Source organism: Scyliorhinus canicula, chromosome 6 (assembly GCF_902713615.1).
Source record: "Scyliorhinus canicula chromosome 6, sScyCan1.1, whole genome shotgun sequence".
NCBI classification, from domain to species: Eukaryota; Metazoa; Chordata; class Chondrichthyes; order Carcharhiniformes; family Scyliorhinidae; genus Scyliorhinus; species Scyliorhinus canicula.
The window spans coordinates 170,018,830-170,038,947 of NC_052151.1; the positions used below are offsets into that span (position 1 = coordinate 170,018,830).

Below are 20,118 nucleotides of genomic sequence, written 5' to 3' on the forward strand. Positions count from 1 at the left end.
GGAGGAGTTTGGCAAACATTCTGTTTATTTCATGTATTTCTTGGCAACCATCCTCTAATCAAAGACACTGCTGTTTAACTGTTGTCCAACTGATGTCCAAAATCTGTTGCTGTTTTGAAGTTAATAACATATCATTATGATTAGATATGCCTGAGGAACATATAAATAAAAATACTTTCCAAAAGAACACATACATTTGTGAGGGACTTTTAATATTTTGACAGGTAATACAGATGGGAGAATACATTCTGGTTGCCAATATGATTGTGAACAAAAATGGATAGATGATGCAGTTTTAGGTTTAGGATGATTTCGTGATGGTTCCTGGACTTGGTCAATATATCAATGGTTCTGCCTGGTAGAGTGGTGATCTTGCAGGACTGGGCAACCAATCTTTGAGGGTTGTTTTGGAACAGCCTTTGCTAATTGGCCATTCCTTTCCATGTTGATCTACTCTTTACTACTTGCGAAGGTTGTTTACAAAACACTAATGTTATTTTTGTTCCTTTTCATTCTAGATCAAGACCAAAAGTACAATACAATGGCTATGTTGGCCATGAGAACACAAATGGACAGGCTTCATTTGAAAATCCTATGTATGATACTAACTTAAAGCCCACTGAGGCAAAGGCTGTGCGATTTGACACAACACTGAACACTGTGTGTACAGTAGTATAGCCCTCACTTTGACTGCTGACTAAATGATATTAGCCATACCTCTACCTGGCGAGCAGTAACTCCTTTGGTGCCATCTACCACATTGCTCTGTCCCACTGCTTGCTTCGCAGTGATAACTTTTGTTAGGACAAACACGGTCAACTGAGTTTTGCTGGGTTAATATCCTCAGACAACAAGTCAAAGCAATTCCGTCTAGACTTCTAACACAGGAAGAACCAGAACCAATCATGGATGGGTTTGAATCTTTCTGCTCTGGAAGCAGAAAAGTTTTCTTCTTTTTTGAGTTATATATTCTTCCAAGAAGAGGTAAAATGGACCGAAGAAGAAGGACAAAAGCTGCTCCATTGCTGACACTAACAGACTTTAGACATAATTATAATTTACAGCTGTCTACATCACAAAATAAGGTCACTGTCCAAAAACAGGGCAGGCAGCTTGGGAATTATTTTCATCTCTGTTATATGGCAAATCTACTGCACAATTCTTTGCACTAGTGTGTTATGAATGAATGAGTAGGATATTGGCATCAAATAGGGTACAGGGTTTCTGCACACTGACCATTGTACATAAAACATATTTGCTTTAAGACTTCAGTTTCCATTGCTGAACACCACATAACCTTTTCAATGCTAAAAAATACAATATCAGAATGCTGCAGTATTTTCCTTCAAGCTTACATTCTTACAGAGTCGGTTTCTATTGATTTCAGGCTTGTGAGTGAGAAAGGTTCCTGAGGGCTTTTGATAGTTCCTTTAAGAAACATTGATTGGGATCATTATTTGAATTTCAAGCCAAAAAGAATGGAACTAACTGAATTTTTAACACAATACTATATTTCAGAACAATATGCATTTTCCTGAACCTCCACAGGCTGTAATTCAGAAATATTATCATGGAAATCTATTCTGTTTGTCAGAGAGCTTATATAAACACTGCCTTTTGTAAATTATATTTAGTGAAAAAAAATTAACTGTTTATTTTCCCAAGAAGAATGTAAGAAAAATTGTTGCGCCATTTTATGGTTTTTTTTTGTTTAAAAAAAATAAAAGTCAAATGATACAGTTGTTGTGGTAGGGGAGGTGAGGGATCCTTAGTAGGGTTGGTACATGGCACTGTTTGCCATGGGTCCTTTTGAGTTACCTAGCAGAAATTGAGATCCGCCATGCTTACCTGTGTGATGGACAAAGCATGAGGGTGAAGTATCCTGAAACGTGGAGATGGGGAGAGGGGGGGGGAGGGGGAATCATGCGTGAGCAAAGAATACAATAGACAATGAAAGTCAGTCCTCACACTTGGCAGCAGCATATGACCGCCATTGATGGCCACATAAAGGACATCCACTGATCAATTTGTTCTGACATCCCAAAGACAACCAGCAAACTGTGGGGCTCAGAGAGAAATAATATGTATTTAGCAAAATATGTAAGTTTTTCTTTTGGGGAAAGTGTGCACATTGTTGGGCTGAGGCGAGGAGAATGTGGATTCTTTTGTTTTTAGGTGATGTTTTATTCATTCTAAAGAGTGCCTTCACTTGTGACCTCTGTATCTCATAGCTTTACCCAAAACCAGTTGGAATTGTACAAGAGAAAATGTAGAAAAGTGTTGTGATTTCTTCAATATATCTGACATACAGCCTAGCAGGGTAAACCGTCTCGTTCACAGCTTCAGCATAGAAAACCTCCCTTGCAAAAATTCAGTTTGTGCGGTCAGCAACAACGTTACCAGGTTTTCAAAATAGGTCCGTCCAAACTGCGAACCTATAGATTCATGGGGCAAGGGTAATGCAAAATCTTGGGGTTTAAAATCTTAGAGATTACTGTTGGTGATGTGTTGTTTAAATGATTTGACATAGCTAAAATAGCAGACGGTGGAAGCCATTTCGCTAGTGTTCCTACCCATTTTCCATCCCAAGTTACATTGGAAGATGAAAAGAACCCCCCTGGAAATTTTACCCTGAAAGTGTTTGTGCATTACTATCACCAACAGTCATTTCTATGTGATAATCCCCACTTACTCTTGTGTAATCTTATCGAGGTCTCAGCTCCTATTGCCCACCCTGACCTTGGTAAATGAGTAATGTTACTGGGAGAGAGAGGTTAGAAAAATATTCTGTTATTATGACATTTGGCTGGAGAGAGTGGGTTGGGGGGTGTCTTTTTTTGAAAATAAAAATATTTTGTTCCTGGCTAAAAGCTTGCCAGAAATCTCCAAACTTGATGAACAGAGCTTCCTCCGTTTTTCTTCTTGTTTTACATTCTACGGTGAGGATGTACCATAGTCCCAGTAATGAATTAAATGGGCCTGATCGCTTTTTAGTAATTACATTTAATTTAAAACTGTGTATTGTTCAGCAATTATTAACTGAACTGGGGTGGATGTAAAGGACACAACAGCTCGGAAGACATATGTATGTTCTTTATTTTGAAAGTTTCATAAATTTGGTTCTGAAACAGCGGTTTCATTAATTTTGAACAACCTCCTTGTTTAGATTACCTGTGATAGCACATACACAGTCATGCATGCATGCATTTTATCACTTTCTCAAGCATGCACAACTTAACAAAAAGCAGTCAATATTTTTCCAACAAATATAAAACTCAAAGATTTTATGTTCAAGACAAGGTGAAATTTCAGAGGAGTCATAGAATGCAAGTTCAAATAGCAAAATACAAAGATTCCAGTTTGAACATGATATGAAAACTCCATCATGGACTTTAGATGATTAACACATGAAAGCATGTACTTACCTTTAAGCTTTTCCATATCACACCCCACAGACCTTGACTGCAAATCAACCTGCTCTGTTTTTCAGTGATACTGTGCTTAACAAAGAAAAGTAACATTATCAATCAGATTGTAATTTTAGATTCCCTTTTATACACTTAATAAGACAAATAAGGATCTGCTTGATATATATTACAAGGCAGGCTGATAATGGAGAGAATAAAGGGCTCAATTTATACACTGAATAAATCATGTCCTTGTGAAAGTCAGCAATCTAAACTGCTTATTGGCATAGATATGGACTGTCTCGGGGCTACGCACTATGGTCAAAATGGGTGTGCTGATTTGTTTCATGGAAATACACCACCTGTTCTCTGAACTGCAGTACAGGACCTGACAGAAATTGCAGAGGAAAGATCACCTTTCCTGGGACAATATCCCATCACAATACCCCATCAAGGGACAATTTGGCAAGGTACAAGGTGGCATGTAAGCCCAAAAGATCAGCTTTGTAAAATTAGGATTTCAGTTACTCATAAGAAAGCCAGTCTCATACAGTACTATCAAAAACTGCAGTGGGAAGTGTGGATTGTCTTGAAGTAATGACAAATTCAAAGTCTGTGTCCATATATTAATTCTATTTTGTAAACTGTCAAAGAACTATCCTGAACGCAAGCACGACATTATACCATGATTGTCTACTGATGTTATTCTCATGATAAAATGATGTCCAACATGCTTTTGTAATGCAAAATTGGATTATATTGGGCCCCAGGTTGTGAAAAGTATTTAAAATGCTGGTAGTGCAGTATTTTCTATTGTACTAGCTGAAAAATAATTGCTCTCTGCTACTGGTGGGTATATGTCATGATTTCAATTAAAAGAAGAATTACTTTTTTAAATGATTAGCTGCCAATCAAAGGGGTGAAAAAATACATATAATCCTAACAGATTAATGGCGAACATAAATTGGATAGTCATGCAGGATTTTTTTTTATATTGTCCATTCTGAATTGTCCTTGAGAAGGTGGTGGTGGGTGTGCTGCCTTCTTGAACGACTGCAATCTGTGGGGTGTAGCTACACCCACCATGCTGTTAGTAAGGAAGTTCCAGGGTTTTGACCCAATGGTGCAAAAGGAACTGGGAGGTTTGGATGCTGTGTGGTTTGGAGGTGAACTTGCAGACAGTGGTGTTTCCCAAGTAGTTGCTGCCCATCTTCTGGCTGGTAGAATTCGGGCCACCAAAGCCTTGGTGTTCTATCTTGATGCTGTTGACCTCAGCAGGCAGAGTTAGGGGCGAGAGCAGGGTGGGAGAGACATTGGCCTGTGGCATCTTAGCCGGCCATCATGGATGTTACCGTCCTGTAACGATAGGAAGGTTGCACCCAATTCCCCTTCCACGAGAGACCCTAGATAGATGTAGGCTGTTTCCAAAATCTCTTGGGATTAAAATTTAATCTCCATGGCATTGCTGTGAGAAATCCTGCAGGAAATCATGGGAGACATTCAAAATAATGATTTTGTTCTTTGGTAACATTTTTATTTGTTGATTATAAAAATATTGCAGATTGGGATGAAAGGCTACTTGACTGTGTAGGGCAGTGGAGGATGGGAGGTATTGTGATACAACCTACAGAAATACATCCAACCAGAGGTGGAAATTTTACTTCTAGGTAGTACGATTAAGGTTCAGCTTTATGGTTTTCTGAAAGATGGAGCAGCAAATCTCAGTCTTGCATTGAAAAAGAAAACCTTTCAAATTCTCATTGCTACCTCTGGTCTTGCTGTCTGAACAGTAGGTATTATTAGTAAACATGAGCCCACTAGTTGCGTGATGGGAAATACTGAGAGTACAGCTTCTTTGAGCGTCATGAAGAGTTCAAAGAAATGCTACTGGGGAATGGTGGAGAAAAGGTCAATTTGAATATGAGCTGAAAACACCCAGAGAAGACTTTCTGAGGCAGGACCATGTACTTCTGTGTTGTAAGCTGCTGCTTATCTTACAAGTTTTGCCTTTATTCAGGCTGGTTGCAATAATGTCTTCTGTGTAAAATATTTTGTAAAAACGAACCAGATGCTGTAAAAAGAAGCCTATTAATCATTTCAGTGGCATCGCATCAACCACATTATCATTATACCATTCCACTCCTCGCTGTTGATTCGAAGTAGGTGCAAAAGATCCTTTTGTACAGAGATATATTTTTAATGAAGAATTTGTAAAATTATTAAATATGCCAAACCTTTTTCAATATTGTAGGTAAAAAGGTGTTAAAATAAATGTGTTTTTTACTATGTAAAAGAAATAATTTTCCCTATACTGTAAAAAGAAATCTTGTTTAAAGAGTAGCATCTATAGCCAGTTTTAAATTTTTGATTTAATTGCACATGAAAGTTATCATTACAGTGGCCTGTTACAATGACCAGTATTCCCTTTTTATCATTAAAATCTGTGATAGAAGATTGTATTATAGCCTGTGCAATGCTGCCCACCTTTGAAGCTAAGTTAAAACTCTAATTAAATACTTCATCACAATTTATTGTCCAGTGTGTGGAATATGTGCTTATATTTGTCTAGATGATCAGTGAGAAGTGTGTTAAGTTGATGGCAAAAAAAATTCTGTTCATGAAGTATGACATGATTTGACTAATTTGTGTTAACATCCAGAAAGGGAAGGGCCTGTTCTCTGAGATAATTGTTCCTGGGATTATCCAGAAGGCTCTGCTTTTCTGTGGCAAATGCTATAGATATGGCAGTTGGGTCTTTGTTTCAAATCTCAAGTATTTTTCTTTGAGATAATAAATATGTCAGTGCTGGGAGCTCAATTGTGCCTTAACTGGACCTTAGAACAGCACTTCTGATTGCACCAGCGTGTTTTTTTTTTAAATCCCACATGATCATCAATTTGAGTGGAATAGCCAGTTTTGTACCGGGCTTAGAGGCAGTCCTTTTGCTTAGCTTTCCTACCCAACACGTGTTAATGTGAGATGTCCCAAACCCATTTCAGGTATGGTCCATGCAGCTCACAGTGAAATGAGACTATCCCAGTGTGGAATTTGACTACAAGCCCCAGGTGATGGGAGGACCAGCTATCTCGCAGTCCTAAACTGCATTTGGTTAAGTCCACTGTTTATCCCAGAATTGCAGTGCTTGAGACTTTGGTCATGCTTATATCCAAGTTAAGAGATTGTAAATGATTTTTCATAAAATGTAAGAACATTTTTCTGACACATTATATTGAACTCTACAGCAGTCAAGAGGCATCTGAAGGCGGCACGGTGACGCAATGGTTAGCACTGCTGTCTCAGAGCACCGAAGTCTCAGATTCGATCCCGACCCCGGTTCACTGTCCATGTGGAATTTTCACATTCTCCCCGTGTCTGCGTGGGTCTCATCACCACAACTCAAAGATGTGCAGCATGGGTGGATTGGTCATGCTAAATTGCCCCTTGATTGGAAAATTTAAACGAAAAAGAGGCATCTGAACCGGTGCCACTGCTCTTTCTGGGAGGCACTTGAGAACAAAGATGCAGCCTCATTAAAAGAACGAAAGTTAGAAAACCAGCTGCTCCCCTGAGTTAATGGATCCCTGCAGAGCTACATAAATAAACAATCCAAATGTCTCCTTTGAAACTGCCTCGACTTATTCATCAGAAAGCTTTTAGTAGGCAATGGTGTGACAAATCAATTGTATACAAGGCTGTTCAAAGCTTTTAGCTTTCTAGGAATATACACAGGCTTCCAAACTTTAAAGGATAATAAAATTGAATGTGAGAAAATCACTTGAAAGGTATCCACCACTTTACCTTCATCACATGGACTTTTAAAATTGATATACCGACAGACTTTGTAAAGGGTTTAGGGGTACAGATGGGATCGTTTTCACTTTATTATGAGAGATGTGTATTTCTGAGATATTGACTGTTTAGTTATGGGTTATGGGGTAAAGATGAGAACACGTTCACTTGAGGAAACTTTAATTTTTAGATACTGAGTGACTGTTTAACAGATTTAAAGGCTGCACATGGGGAGAGCAGTCAAACAAGTCTCATCCCAGGATAGATGCCCAACCTGAGTCCCTCCAACCCATACAATTGATCCCCTGCTCCTGGCCTCCCATGAAGCAGCCCCATTGGCACACTGGAAGCAATTATTGGACGATACGTACCTCCTTGCCATCCCTTGGACTGCAAACCACCAGATCTATGTTTCTCAGGATTTGGACCAATTCACACCAACGGGTCTCTTGCCTGGGGGGGTGGAAGGGGGCAGGAGAATCCTAGCTAACAAATGAATCATGCATCCTGCTCGTCAATTAGATGCTAAAAAGCTTTTTCTTCATGTTCCTGCTGGGTCAGGAAGCTTGTTGGGGACATCGGGAAACTCATTATTGTTGGCAGGGAAGGCCAGGAGACTTGTGACTGGTTTGATGACCAGTGTAAATCCTGATTTTTTGGCCTGACGTGGGATTCAGCGGGCAATCGTAAATCCCATGGCTAGCAGGCTGCTCCAGAAAATCCTGGCCTATATGTTTCTTTCCAAATCACCTCAGATTTAAAAAAATCTTTTTGAGGAATATTATGCTAAGATTAAGAGCAAGTACAGGCATGATGGTTGAAATGGCCTTCTGCAGTGCTTATTGTCATCTGATTCTATGATTTTAGATTCAATAATCTGAACAATACAGTACATTTCTATTTGGCTGAATCATTCCATAGACTGCACAGAGTTCTCATTATCTAGGCCTGTTTGTTTCTCTCGTTTGTCTCCAAGCTCCTCCATTAAATTAATCACTTCTACTCTCAATCCTAATCCCACTAACTCAAGGTGGCTCAACTTCGCTTTCCATCCCCCTGCATAAATGATTCCCTCGTCTCAGGTACTCCTTTCCAACCCATCATCTTTTATCTCCTCAAAAATACGGTGTACTTAACGCTTCTGTCCTGGCACGTTATCCTTAGACTTCTCTTGCACCAAACATTCCCTAAGCAGCCACAAATAGCAGTCTCTGTGTCTGTGGTTGTACTGTGTCATTCCTCTAATCCTTCTTGACGTCCCTGTAAACTCCTACAGAATTAATCACGCCATTCCCTTCAATGCCTCTCCCCTATTCATTGACGTAATCCGTGTGACCTTCCATTACCGGCCATGTGATGTTTTCCTTGAGATCAGTTGTGAGAAGCCTTAACTTTCTGTCAGCATCTGCTCTCCAAAACTGAACCAGGTGTGGCAGTGTCTCCAAATCAGTGAGATTGCATGGGATGGGATGGTTCAGTAAGAATGTACGGGGATTTCAAAATCATAATCAAACCAATATTGTGCGCTGACTATTAACCTCTCCTGCTTATCGAAGATTTATTCGCTGGACTCTCAGGAGGCCAACAATTTAGCAAAATAGATCTTTCTCAAGCATATCTGCAGACGAATGTGGCCGCAGAGTCACAGCTGTTACTTACCATAGTGACACATTCTTTTTGTCTTTTTCGTTTTGGAGACTTTCATTTGGGATACCTTCGACACCTGCTCTTTTTCAGAGATCTATGGATGAAGTTCTGAATGGGCTACCCGGTGTGCAATGTTACCCAAATGACAGGTTCAAATGATGAAGAACACAAAAGGAATTTGGAAGCTACTCTTGCAAAATCACAATCTTAGAATCAAGAAAGCAAAATGCGATTTTTTTTTAAAGCCTTCTATCAACTGTCTGGGTCATACCATTGACAAAGATGGTTTATGTACTAACCAGTGTGGGATATATACGGTGTGAGGCTGATTGTTTTCCCCATGCTCCTTGAGGAGTACAAGCTCCCCCGCACTTGTATAGAAGGTCACCAATCTAGAACCGACTGAAAGGCGAGAGGACCCGGTGAGGTTCAACCAGTACTCATTTATATAACTGTTATAAAATAAATGTTTTTACTTACTTTAGACTCTCCGAGTCTTATTAAATTGGCGATGAGGGTAAACTAGGAGCTGTTGACATGCAGCCTATCCAGCTGAACCACCTCCCCATGTTGATTTTGTTTTTCTTCTGGACCACGTTGCATATTTGGGTATTTGGATGCCTTTGATCCCGGTATGGAAACCTGAAATCAGTACAGAAGGTCGAGACCGAGCTGACACAGTTGGAAAGTTTGGCAATCATCCGGTTGGTGCGCTTCGCTGACTGGGTGGTGCCGGTCGACCCAGTATTGAAGCCGGATCAGACAGTTCGCCTTTGTGGCTATTCCAAGTTAATGGTGAACTGCTGCCCAGGATAGAGGATCTATGCGCTACGTTGGCTAGTGGATCGGTATTTATTTAACTTGACATGAGCAATGCAGCTCATCTCTTCTTAGGATTTATAAATAATTGCGGCAGTTCATTCCGAGGCTGGCTACCATCCTGGCCCCCTTTCATTTGCTGTTGAAGAAACACCACCCCTGGTTTGGGGGTACGGCCCAGGAGATGGCCTTCAAGGAGTTAAAGCGCGCTTATCCTCTTCAAGACTACTGACTAATTTTGACTATTGTCTGTGATAAGAGCTGTTCTGTCCCATTATATGGGTGAGGGTCGTGACTGTCCAATCGCATTTGCCTCCTGGATGCTGAAGGCAGCCAAGCGGAACTACGGGCACATTGAGGAGAAGGGCCTGGTTATTGTTTTTGTCATTGAACATTTTCACTTACACATTTACGGTCACCATTTTGTCATTGTAACTGACCAGAAGCCACTTTGGTGAAGTCAAGGCAATCCCCGCCGATAGCGTCCGTACGGATCCAACACTGAGTTTAGCGATTAGCCGCATATGAGTACTCTTTAGAGCACCGTCCAGGGACACATTTTGCAAATGAGGACGCATTGAGTCATCTTCCCCTGCAGGTCATGGCAGCTGACCCACCCATGGTGGACAAAGTCACCACTGTTCCTTAACTTTATGGACTCTGCCTGTGACTGCTTCCCGTGTCCACGAGTGGAAGCAGACCAACCTTATGCTAGCTAAGGTACATCAACAGGTGTTGCACGATGGACAGTGGCAACCGCTGCCCATTGGCCCAGGTAAGTCATGTGCCTCTCTGCCAATTGGTTGTGGCTGGTCATGTGACTCCCCTCTGATTGGCTGAGAGGTTGGTAGCTCCGCCTACAAGGTGGGGTATAAGAGCTCGTACTGGCTGGCAGTTGGCCTTTCTCTGTACGACCACTGCCGGGCTCACATCTAGCATATTAAAGCCTGTTGTTTGGAACTTCACTACGACTTGAGTCCAATTGATGGTGCATCAAACACATAATCCCATGAGCAGTTCTATACTTCACCGGAGAAGCTATTACAGATGATTACGATGATAATGATTATGATGATGATGATTATGATGAGGACAGTGAAGAATCAGATGATGTGCCAGAAGAGGAAGACTATGAATGTTTATTTAGTTTATTTGGCATTAGTGATGAGGTGATAACAAGTAGCATCCAAACTGCGCAGGACAACGATGAGTGTGAAAGTTCGAAGATGGAGAAGCTGAAAGTGAGATTGCAGCAACTGAAAAATTAGCTAAGAGTAAACCAACTGCAAACAGCTAACTGGTCACTGAAGAAATAATCCCCATTTTGGAGAAAGTGAATCCAGAGAAGTCCGATGAATTATGCCCACGGCATGATTCCTGCAATGGATTCCCAAGCACCCCAGGCCAGTCCATCAAAACACTTGCAGGAACAACAGATGAATACATCATCATGCAGTTCTCCAACGAACGCTGAATGTAACACCACCACCCTCGGCAGATTATCTTCCAGACATTCCTACTGGCCAGGCACACACCGGCCGATCCAACTAATTCGCTTGACAGCGACCTGCGAGAGCCTAAATATCATCCGACTGCTGCGTGTGCTGCACTGGTTACTTCTTCTTCTTTAGCATAGAATTTTGCAACTTCGCCATCCTTCGAGGGGGCCTTCGGAGTTTTGGGGGGAGGAATGTAATTTCCAGCGCAGGACATACGGTGGGGGGCTGATTATTTCCCCCATGCTCCTTGAGGAGTACGAGCTCCCCTGCTTAGGGGCAGGATGGCTTATCTGTACTTTTATAAAAGTTCAGCCAGTCTGGAACCGACCGAAATGAGCGAGAGAATGAAAGAGAAAATGCTGGAAAATCTCAGCAGGTCTGGCAGCATCTGTAGGGAGAGAAAAGAGCTAATGGTTCGAGTCCGATGACTCTTTGTCAAAGCTTTGTTTCAGATTTGTTTCTTTCGTTTCAGATTCCAGCATCTGCAGTAATTTGCTTTTAAGGAGCGAGAGAATACCCAGTAAGGTTCTACCGGTACTTATGTACATAACTGTTGTCAAACATGTTGTTTACTTTTACATATTTTGGACTCTCCAAGCCTCATTAAAGTTTCCATAAAGAACCAAAAAAGATGGCTGAGATCCATTTATGGGGTTGGCAGAGAATTCAAATTGATTATGCTGGGGGCAATTGAGGGACATATGTTCCTAGTGATGTTCGACACCTTTGGAATGTCAAGATGTCTAGAAGTCACAATCATGAAGTCCACAACAACTGAACATATCACTGAGAGACTAGATGAGGTATTCACAATGTTCAAAAGGCCGGTGCAGCTTGTGAGTGATAATGGGACTCGATTTACATCAACAGAGCTCGAAGGTTACTTGATGGTGATTCGTATCTGCCATATTAAATCTGCTCCATATCACCCAGCAATCATCGGGTTGGCCAAACGCTTTGTGCAACACTCAAGCACAGAGTAAAGACATCGCAAGATCAACGTTCTGTACCAGGTGTGTTAACAACTTTCTAATGTCATACAGAAATTCCACACATTCAACAATGCAAAGCTTACCAGTGATGCTACTATTGAAGAGGAAATTGAAGACGCAATTCAACCTCTTGACACCACCTACAACATCGGAACTTGTTGGGCAACAGCATCAGAAACAATGGTTAGAAGAGAGCAAAACCTGAAGAGTAGAATCTTTAACTGTGGGGAACGCGTTCTAACTAGAAATTATACCACAAACAAACAATGGACTCTAGTCATCATTCTAGCCAAGACAGGTCCGATATTTACACAGTTCAAGCAGGCGATGCACAAGTTTGACTTTGGCACTGTGACCAGTTATTAGCTTCACAAAGCTTCACCAGAAACATTCGCATCAGAGTGCATGCACAGTGATACCGTAGAACTGAGATCTTCTACTGCAGAAATTACTGAACCTGTCACTCCAGAATTGTCAGTCCCAATAGATTGGATTGGATTTGTTCACTGTCAGGTGTGCTGAGGTACAGCAAAATGTATTGTTCTGCATACAGTTCAGACAGATCATTCCATACATGAAAAGAAAATACATAGGGCAGTACTGAGTTAGTTTCATAAAATGGACCACCAACAAGTGAACAGGAAGACACTTCCTTGACCTCAAAAAGCCAAATTCCTGAACATCTTATATTCCCTAAACGAAACAGGCGTTCGCCAAAGAGACTGTCTTCCTGATGTGTATATGTATAAATAAAATTATGTGATGTAATTAATATTGTGTTGGATCTGTTGCTAAATGTTTGGAAAAAAAGTCATTAACACCTCTCCCGCTTTACTCCTTTAGTGCTATGTATTCAGGTAACCATGGTGAAATTTCACGTAGTACACAGTGATGTCAGTGGAGCGTTTCATGGGCTTTTGGGGGGAGTTCACCATCTTACTGTGTAGAAGCAACAACTCTTCATAAACCCTGCGCACTGTTTTTACGAACTTAAAGCGTGGCACGTCCCCAACAACTAGTATATAACAATATTTTTATTGCATGCAAATTTCAACATCTGGGATTCAAACCCAGATTATTACCCTGGATTACTCAATCTCTGGATTGCTAGCCCAGTGACAATATCATCACCATCAGACATCAAATTGTCTCCATGATATGTTAGGTCCATCATTTGCTCCAACCTCAGTTCATTTTCCAGTGAGACACCCCCCCCCCCCCCCCCCCCCACTTCCTCCCCCAATCAAGGCTTTGTCACTTTCAATGTTCTTCTGCTTGGCCTCTCATTATCCAATCTTCATCAATTTCACCGTATCCAAAACTCTACTTCCCATGCTCTGATCATCCATCAGCCATTCGCGTACAGGCTCCCTGTCCCCACCAGCTTAATTCTGCTCACTGAGTTTAAATCCATTCATAACTTCACCCTGCCTCTAACATTAAATCCCTCCCTCCATGCGGTCTCTCTTCTTTCTACTTTGCCTCTTAAGCTTTCCCCTCCCTGTGCCCTACCAATAGTGGTTCTGCTTTCAATTGCCTGGCCCTGACACTTCTAAATTCCTTCCCTAGATTTCCCAGCCTCACCACCTTCCAATTTCATTAAAATGCTCCATTAACCCAATTTCTTGATTAAACATTTGGCCACACCTCTGAATCCTTCCAGCTGGTGTGTAAAACGGGCACTCAATTCGTTAAAAGCAGCCCCTTAACTCACTATAAAGTTCTCGTGTGATAAGACTCGCCTCTTGTGGAGCATTTTTCAACAGTTCAAAACATTTTTAACAACCCGTCTTTCACTTCTCTGTTTCTCTGTTCTTCTTTGTATCTTACCAACACTGCAATGATCCTCAATCTTTTCCGCTCATTATTGACAGTTTTTTGGGATACTTAACCCCATCATCTGGAGGTTCCCCTCCAAGTCACTCACCACCCCAACTTAGAAATATATCACTGTTCCTTCACTGTCCCTGGTTCAGAATCCTGGAACTCACTCCCTAACAGCACAGTGGGTGTACCTCCACCTCAGGGAGTGCAGCGGTTCAAGAATCAGCTCACCGTCACCTTCTGGAGGGCAATTAGGGACGAGGAATAAATGCTGGCCTAACAAGCGAAGCCAACATCCCGTAAATGAATGTTTAAAAATATGGAAAAGACTCCCTAAGTAAATATGTTATGAAAGTCCAAAAGTGTGTAACCAAGTTGAAATCAAGATTGACTAAACAAACACCAGTAATTCCCAGGTACTCCATTTTTGAATATTGGGGTAAGATTTCTAAGCACCAGTCCTCAGTTACAGCCAAGATCCTTCACAGCTGCAATGTTTATAATGCTGCAGTGAATTTTTACTTTTAATCCTAAACAAATTTCAGCATTTCCTGATGATTGTCATGTTCCACCCAAAGACACCAACTCAATTTATAAATCTAATCTCTTTTGTACAAATCTGATTTTGCGTTTCATAAATTGCAGAGTGATTGTTTAAATGAGCTGTGGTACAGGGGTTTAACAACACGATATCCTTATCTGGAATTTATCAAATACAATTTATCAGCAATTACCTGCATGTTATTTAAATCATAAATATGAAAGAAAAGCTGTATTTGTTTTCTATCTTCGGGGAAGGTCAGTTTTCCAATTAACCAAAATTCACATATGCAAACAGAGTCAAACCGACATCACTTTGCATAATAATATGGCACATTTTGTAGAAATATGGGCCTGGATTCTCTGTTTCTGAGACTAAGTATTGATGCCAATGTAGAATCCGTGGACATTTACGACCATTGAGGTGCTTGCACCTGTGCTGCATGGAACAAAATCGATTCCAATGAAAAATGGTGAGGGATTCGCCAGGTCCATGATTGACACTCGGGAGGCTGACAAGCTGCAGCCACACATACACATTACAATCCCCACACACACTTATCCAAGCCAAAGGTATGACACTGGTTGTGCTGGAGCGTGTCCATACAGCTGATGGGTTGGCTGGGGTCAGATGGCGCACAGGGGAGTGCCCTGGGGAGACACCTATGCGACCCGTGGTATAGGTTCAAAGTGTGCTGTTAGCGTTGTGTGGAGCTGCATGGCTGCCTTGCTGGCTGCGGCAATGGTGCTCCCTGCCCATCCACCCTGACCCCACAGCCCACCTCCTGACCACTCCCCATTATTCCCCCTGGCCCTGGCAGAAGCCCCCGGCCAGCTGCACAACTGCAAACTATGGCAATGTTGGACACTATCCTTACCCCTCTCTCTCTCCCTCAGCACCCGACATGCCAGTTTCATGATTTTTAAAAGCACAAGTGAACCACGCCGTCGGCAACTCAGCCCAACAGAGGTGGAGAATCACAGAGGACCCGGTGAGTATTGGATCGGGTCCACTAATGATATGCAAACGGTATCTACTGCACATGCGGAGTGAAATGCATTTTCGTCTTTTTCAAGGTGATGGACAATTGCAATTTGGGGTCAAATTGGCAGCTGCCACATTTTTGCCGTTGGAAGCTATTCTCTGCCCAATCGCATTTCCCGATTTTGGCGTCGGCGAACGGAGAATCCAGCCCATGGTGTATCCTTTTTTTTTCCTCTGTCCACATTCTCACTTGGTCAACTTTATATTCTGCACTTTGATTTCAGGCCTTTGTCGATTACATTGTTGAGCTATTTGTTCAGAGATTTTCCATACCACTTTACCCGGGCATGTACTTAATAATAATAATAATCTTTATTGTCACAAGTAGGCTTATATTAACACGGCAATGAAGTTACTGTGAAATGCCCCGAGTTGCCACATTCTGGCGCCTGTTCGGGTACATGGAGGGAGAATTCACAATGTCCAAATTACCTAACAGCACGTGTTTCAGGACTTGTGGGAGGAAACCGGAGCACCTGGAGGAAACCCCACGTAGACACAGGGAGAACGTGCAGACTCCACACATACAGTGACCCAAGTGGGAATCGAACCTGGAACCCTGGAGCTGTGAAGCAACAGTGCTAACCACAGTGGGACCCCTCTCCAACAGTATGGCAGTGACTGTGTGGAGAATCATAAGCATAAAATGATGTGACTCAAATGAACATAATTATTAAGCAGATTGAAATATATCCATATGCCAATCATAATAGGATCATGAATGTAATCTTCTAAATTCTTAGAAAATAAACTTGCCAGCATGGTTAGAGCCCCATATGGTTACAAAGTTGGCAGAATGAAAGGATACAGAAAGTAGAGGTTTAGTTTTTCAGACTGGAGGAAGCTAAACAGTGGGCTTTCGCAGGGTTGAGACGGGGACCGGGGTGGGGTGCACAATTTCAAAGTTTGCAGACAGCACAAGACCAGGAGGTTTTTAGAATTATGAGGAGGATAGTAATAGACGTCAAGCTGGTGGATTGAGCGGACACCTGGCTGAAATTTAATGCTACGAGTATATATAAATGATCTGGTGGAATCTGGAGGACACAACAGGAAATAGATAGATTGAAGACTTGGGCATAGAAATGGCAGATGGAGTTTAATCTGGACAAATGCGAAGTGATGCATTTTGGCTGATCAAAATTAGGTATGAATTATACTGTAAGTGGCAGATCCCTTTGGAACATTAACATACAGCATGCTAGCACAGTGGTTAGCACTATTATTTCACAGTGCCAGGGTCGCAGGTTCGATTCCCGCTTGAGTTACCGTCTGTGCAGAGTCTGAACATTATACCTGTGCCTGCGTGGGTTTCCTCCAGGTGCTCCGGTTTCCTCCCACAAGTTCCAAAAGACGGGCTGTTAGGTGAATTGGACATTCTGAATTCTCCCTCTGTGTACCCGAACAGGTGCCGGAATGTGGCGACTAGGGGCTTTTCACGGTAACTTCATTGCAGTTTTAATGTAAGCCTACTTGTGACAATAATAAAGATTATATTATACAGAGGGATCAGGGTGTGCAGTTCCACTGCTTCCTAAAAGTGGCAACATAGGTGATTAAGAAGGCATATGGCATGCTTGCATTCATCAGCTGGGGCACTGAGTACAGAGGTTGGGAAATCATGTTGCAGCTATATAACACCTTGGTTTGGCCTCATTTGGAGTATTGTGTGCAGTTCTGGTCACCACATTATGAAATGAAATGAAATGAAAAATGCTTATTGTCACGTGTAGGCTTCAATGAAGTTACTGTGAAAAGCCCGTAGTCGCCACATTCCGGCGCCTGTTCGGGGAGGCTGGTGCGGGAATTGAACCGTGCTGCTGGCCTTCCTTGGTCTGCTTTAAAAGCCAGCGATTTAGCCCAGTGTGTTAAACCACCCCATTATCAGAAGGATGTGAAAGCTATGGAGAGAGTGTGAAGAAAGTTCACCAGGATGTTGCCTGGTCATGAGGGTGTTAACTATGAGGAGAGGTTGAATAAACTAGGATTGTTTTCACTGGAAAGACGGAGGCAGGGGAGACCTGATAGACCTACAACATTATGAGGGGCATGGACAGGGTGGATAATCAAAGGCTCTTTCCAAGAGTGGAAGTGTCAATTATAAGGGGCCACGGGTTCAAGGTGAGAGGGGGAAAGTTTAAGGGAGATGTGCGGGGTCAGTATTTTACGCAGAGAGTAGTGGGTGCCTGGAATGTGCTGCCAGGGGATATGGTGGAAGCAGGAACATTAGCAACATTTAAGAGTTGTCTGGATGGGTACATTGACCGCGTAAGGGCAGAAGGTTTTGTTTTATTTTTTTTTTTTTAAATAATTTTTATTGAAAGAGTTTTTCCATACAGACATTTACCCCTACTAATTTTTAAATTATTTACAACACAATCCCTCTAGGCAAATGTCCCTCCCTCACCCGCCCTCTCGCGCGCACCAGTCCTCCCCCCCCCGGCAACCTTAACAACCAAGGCAGCCTACAGTTTCAGACATGAGCAGCGAGCAGGCTTGCCCGCGTTACAGTCGTGCGTGTCCCCCCACGACCCTTGCTGCCCCCCCCTCCCCTCCCCTCCCCCCCCTCCCTCCCCCCCCCTCCCCCCTCCCCCCCCTCCCCCCCCCCTCCCCCCCCCCCCCCCCCCCCCCCCCCCCGGGTTGCTGCTGCCACGACCCCGAACGTCTATCTCTGATCTAAAAAGTCAAGGAAAGGTTGCCACCGCCTGGCGAATCCCTGTACCGACCCTCTCAGGGCAAATTTGATCCTTTCTAGCTGAATATAGCTAGCCATATCGTTAATCCAAGTTTCAACGCTTGGAGGCCTCGCGTCCTTCCATTGAATTAATATCCTTCGTCGAGCCACTAGGGACGCAAAGGCCAGTATTCCGGCCTCCCTAGCCTCTTGTACCCCCGGTTCTACCCCGACTCCAAAGATCGCAAGCCCCCATCCTGGTTTGACCCTGGACCCCACCACCTTCGTCCTTGCCACCCCCTTCCAGAACCCTTCCAGCACCGGACATGCCCAGAACATATGCACATGGTTCGCTGGGCTTCCCAGACATCTGACACACCTGTCCTCACCCCCAAAGAACCGGCTCATCCTTGTCCCCGTCATGTGAGCTCTATGCAGCACCTTAAATTGAATGAGGCTCAGTCTCGCACACGAGGAGGAAGAGTTGACCTTCTCCAGTGCATCCGCCCACGTCCCGTCTTCTATCTGCTCTCCCAGCTCCCCTTCCCACTTGGCTTTCAGCTCCTCCCCCGATGCTGCTTCCGCCTCCTGCATTATCTTGTAGATGTCTGATATCTTCCCCCCTCCGACCCAGACCCCCGAGAGCACCCTATCACTCGCCCCCTTACTGGGGAGCAGGGGAAACCCCTCCACCTGCCGCCTAGCAAATGCCTTCACTTGTAAATATCTGAACATGTTTCCCGGGGGGAGCTCAAACTTCTCCTCCAGCCCTCCCAGGCTCGCAAACCTCCCCTCTATAAACAGGTCCTTCAGCTGCCGTATGCCCACCCTGTACCAGCTCTGAAATCCCCCGTCGATGTTCCCCGGGATGAATCTATGGTTCCCCCTTATTGGCGCCGCCAACAGACCTCCCATTTCACCCCTATGTCGCCTCCACTGCCCCCATATCTTGAGGGTGGCCGCCACCACCGGGCTCGTGGTGTACCTCGTGGGGGGGAGCGGCCATGGTGCCGTTACTAGGGCCCCCAGGCTTGTGTTGCCACAGGACGCCCTCTCCATTCGTTTCCAAGCTGCCCCCTCCCCTTCCATCATCCACTTGCGCACCATTGACACATTTGCCGCCCAGTAGTACCCCGAGAGATTGGGCAGTGCCAGCCCTCCACTGTCCCTACTCCGCTCCAAAAAGACCCTCCTCACCCTTGGGGTGCCATGCGCCCACACGTAGCTCATGATGCTACTCGTCACCTTTTTGAAGAAGGCCCTAGGGAGGAAGATGGGCAAGCACTGAAATAAAAACAAGAACCTTGGGAGGACCGTCATTTTGATTGACTGCACCCTCCCCGCCAGCGACAACGGTACCATGTCCCACCTCTTAAACTCCTCCTCCATCTGTTCCACCAGCCTGGAAAAGTTCAACTTGTGGAGGGTCCCCCAGTTCCTTGCCACCTGCACCCCTAAGTACCTAAAGCTCTTTCCTGCTCGCTTGAAGGGGAGTCTCCCAATACCCTCTCCCTGGTCCCCCGGGTGTATCACAAAAACCTCGCTTTTGCCCAAATTTAATTTGTACCCCGAAAAGTCCCCAAACTCTGCTAATAGTTCCATTATCTCCGGCATTCCCCCTTCTGGGTCTGCCACGTACAGCAGTAGATCATCCGCATACAGCGATACTCGATGTTCCTCCCCTCCCCTAGTCAGTCCTCTCCACCCCCCTGAACCCCTCAGTGCCATCGCCAACGGTTCAATCGCCAGTGCGAAAAGTAGGGGGGATAGGGGACATCCCTGCCTGGTCCCTCGGTGGAGCCCGAAATACTCCGACCTCCTCCCGTTTGTCACTACACTCGCCGTCGGGGCCGAGTAGAGCAACTTCACCCACTTAATAAAC

The 20,118-nt window shown here is 43.7% G+C and overlaps 1 protein-coding gene across 1 annotated transcript in view; it reads left to right on the forward strand.

Moving 5' to 3' along the window:
* Nucleotides 1-5,934, forward strand: part of LOC119967641 (CUB and sushi domain-containing protein 1-like) — a 2,889,858-nt gene extending 2,883,924 nt beyond the window's left edge. The window contains exon 71 of the mRNA XM_038800434.1: nucleotides 519-5,934. Coding sequence (XP_038656362.1) covers nucleotides 519-678 — 160 coding nt within the window. The 3' untranslated portion in view covers nucleotides 679-5,934. The remainder of the gene's footprint in view (nucleotides 1-518) is intronic.
* Nucleotides 5,935-20,118: the final 14,184 nt, after the last annotated feature.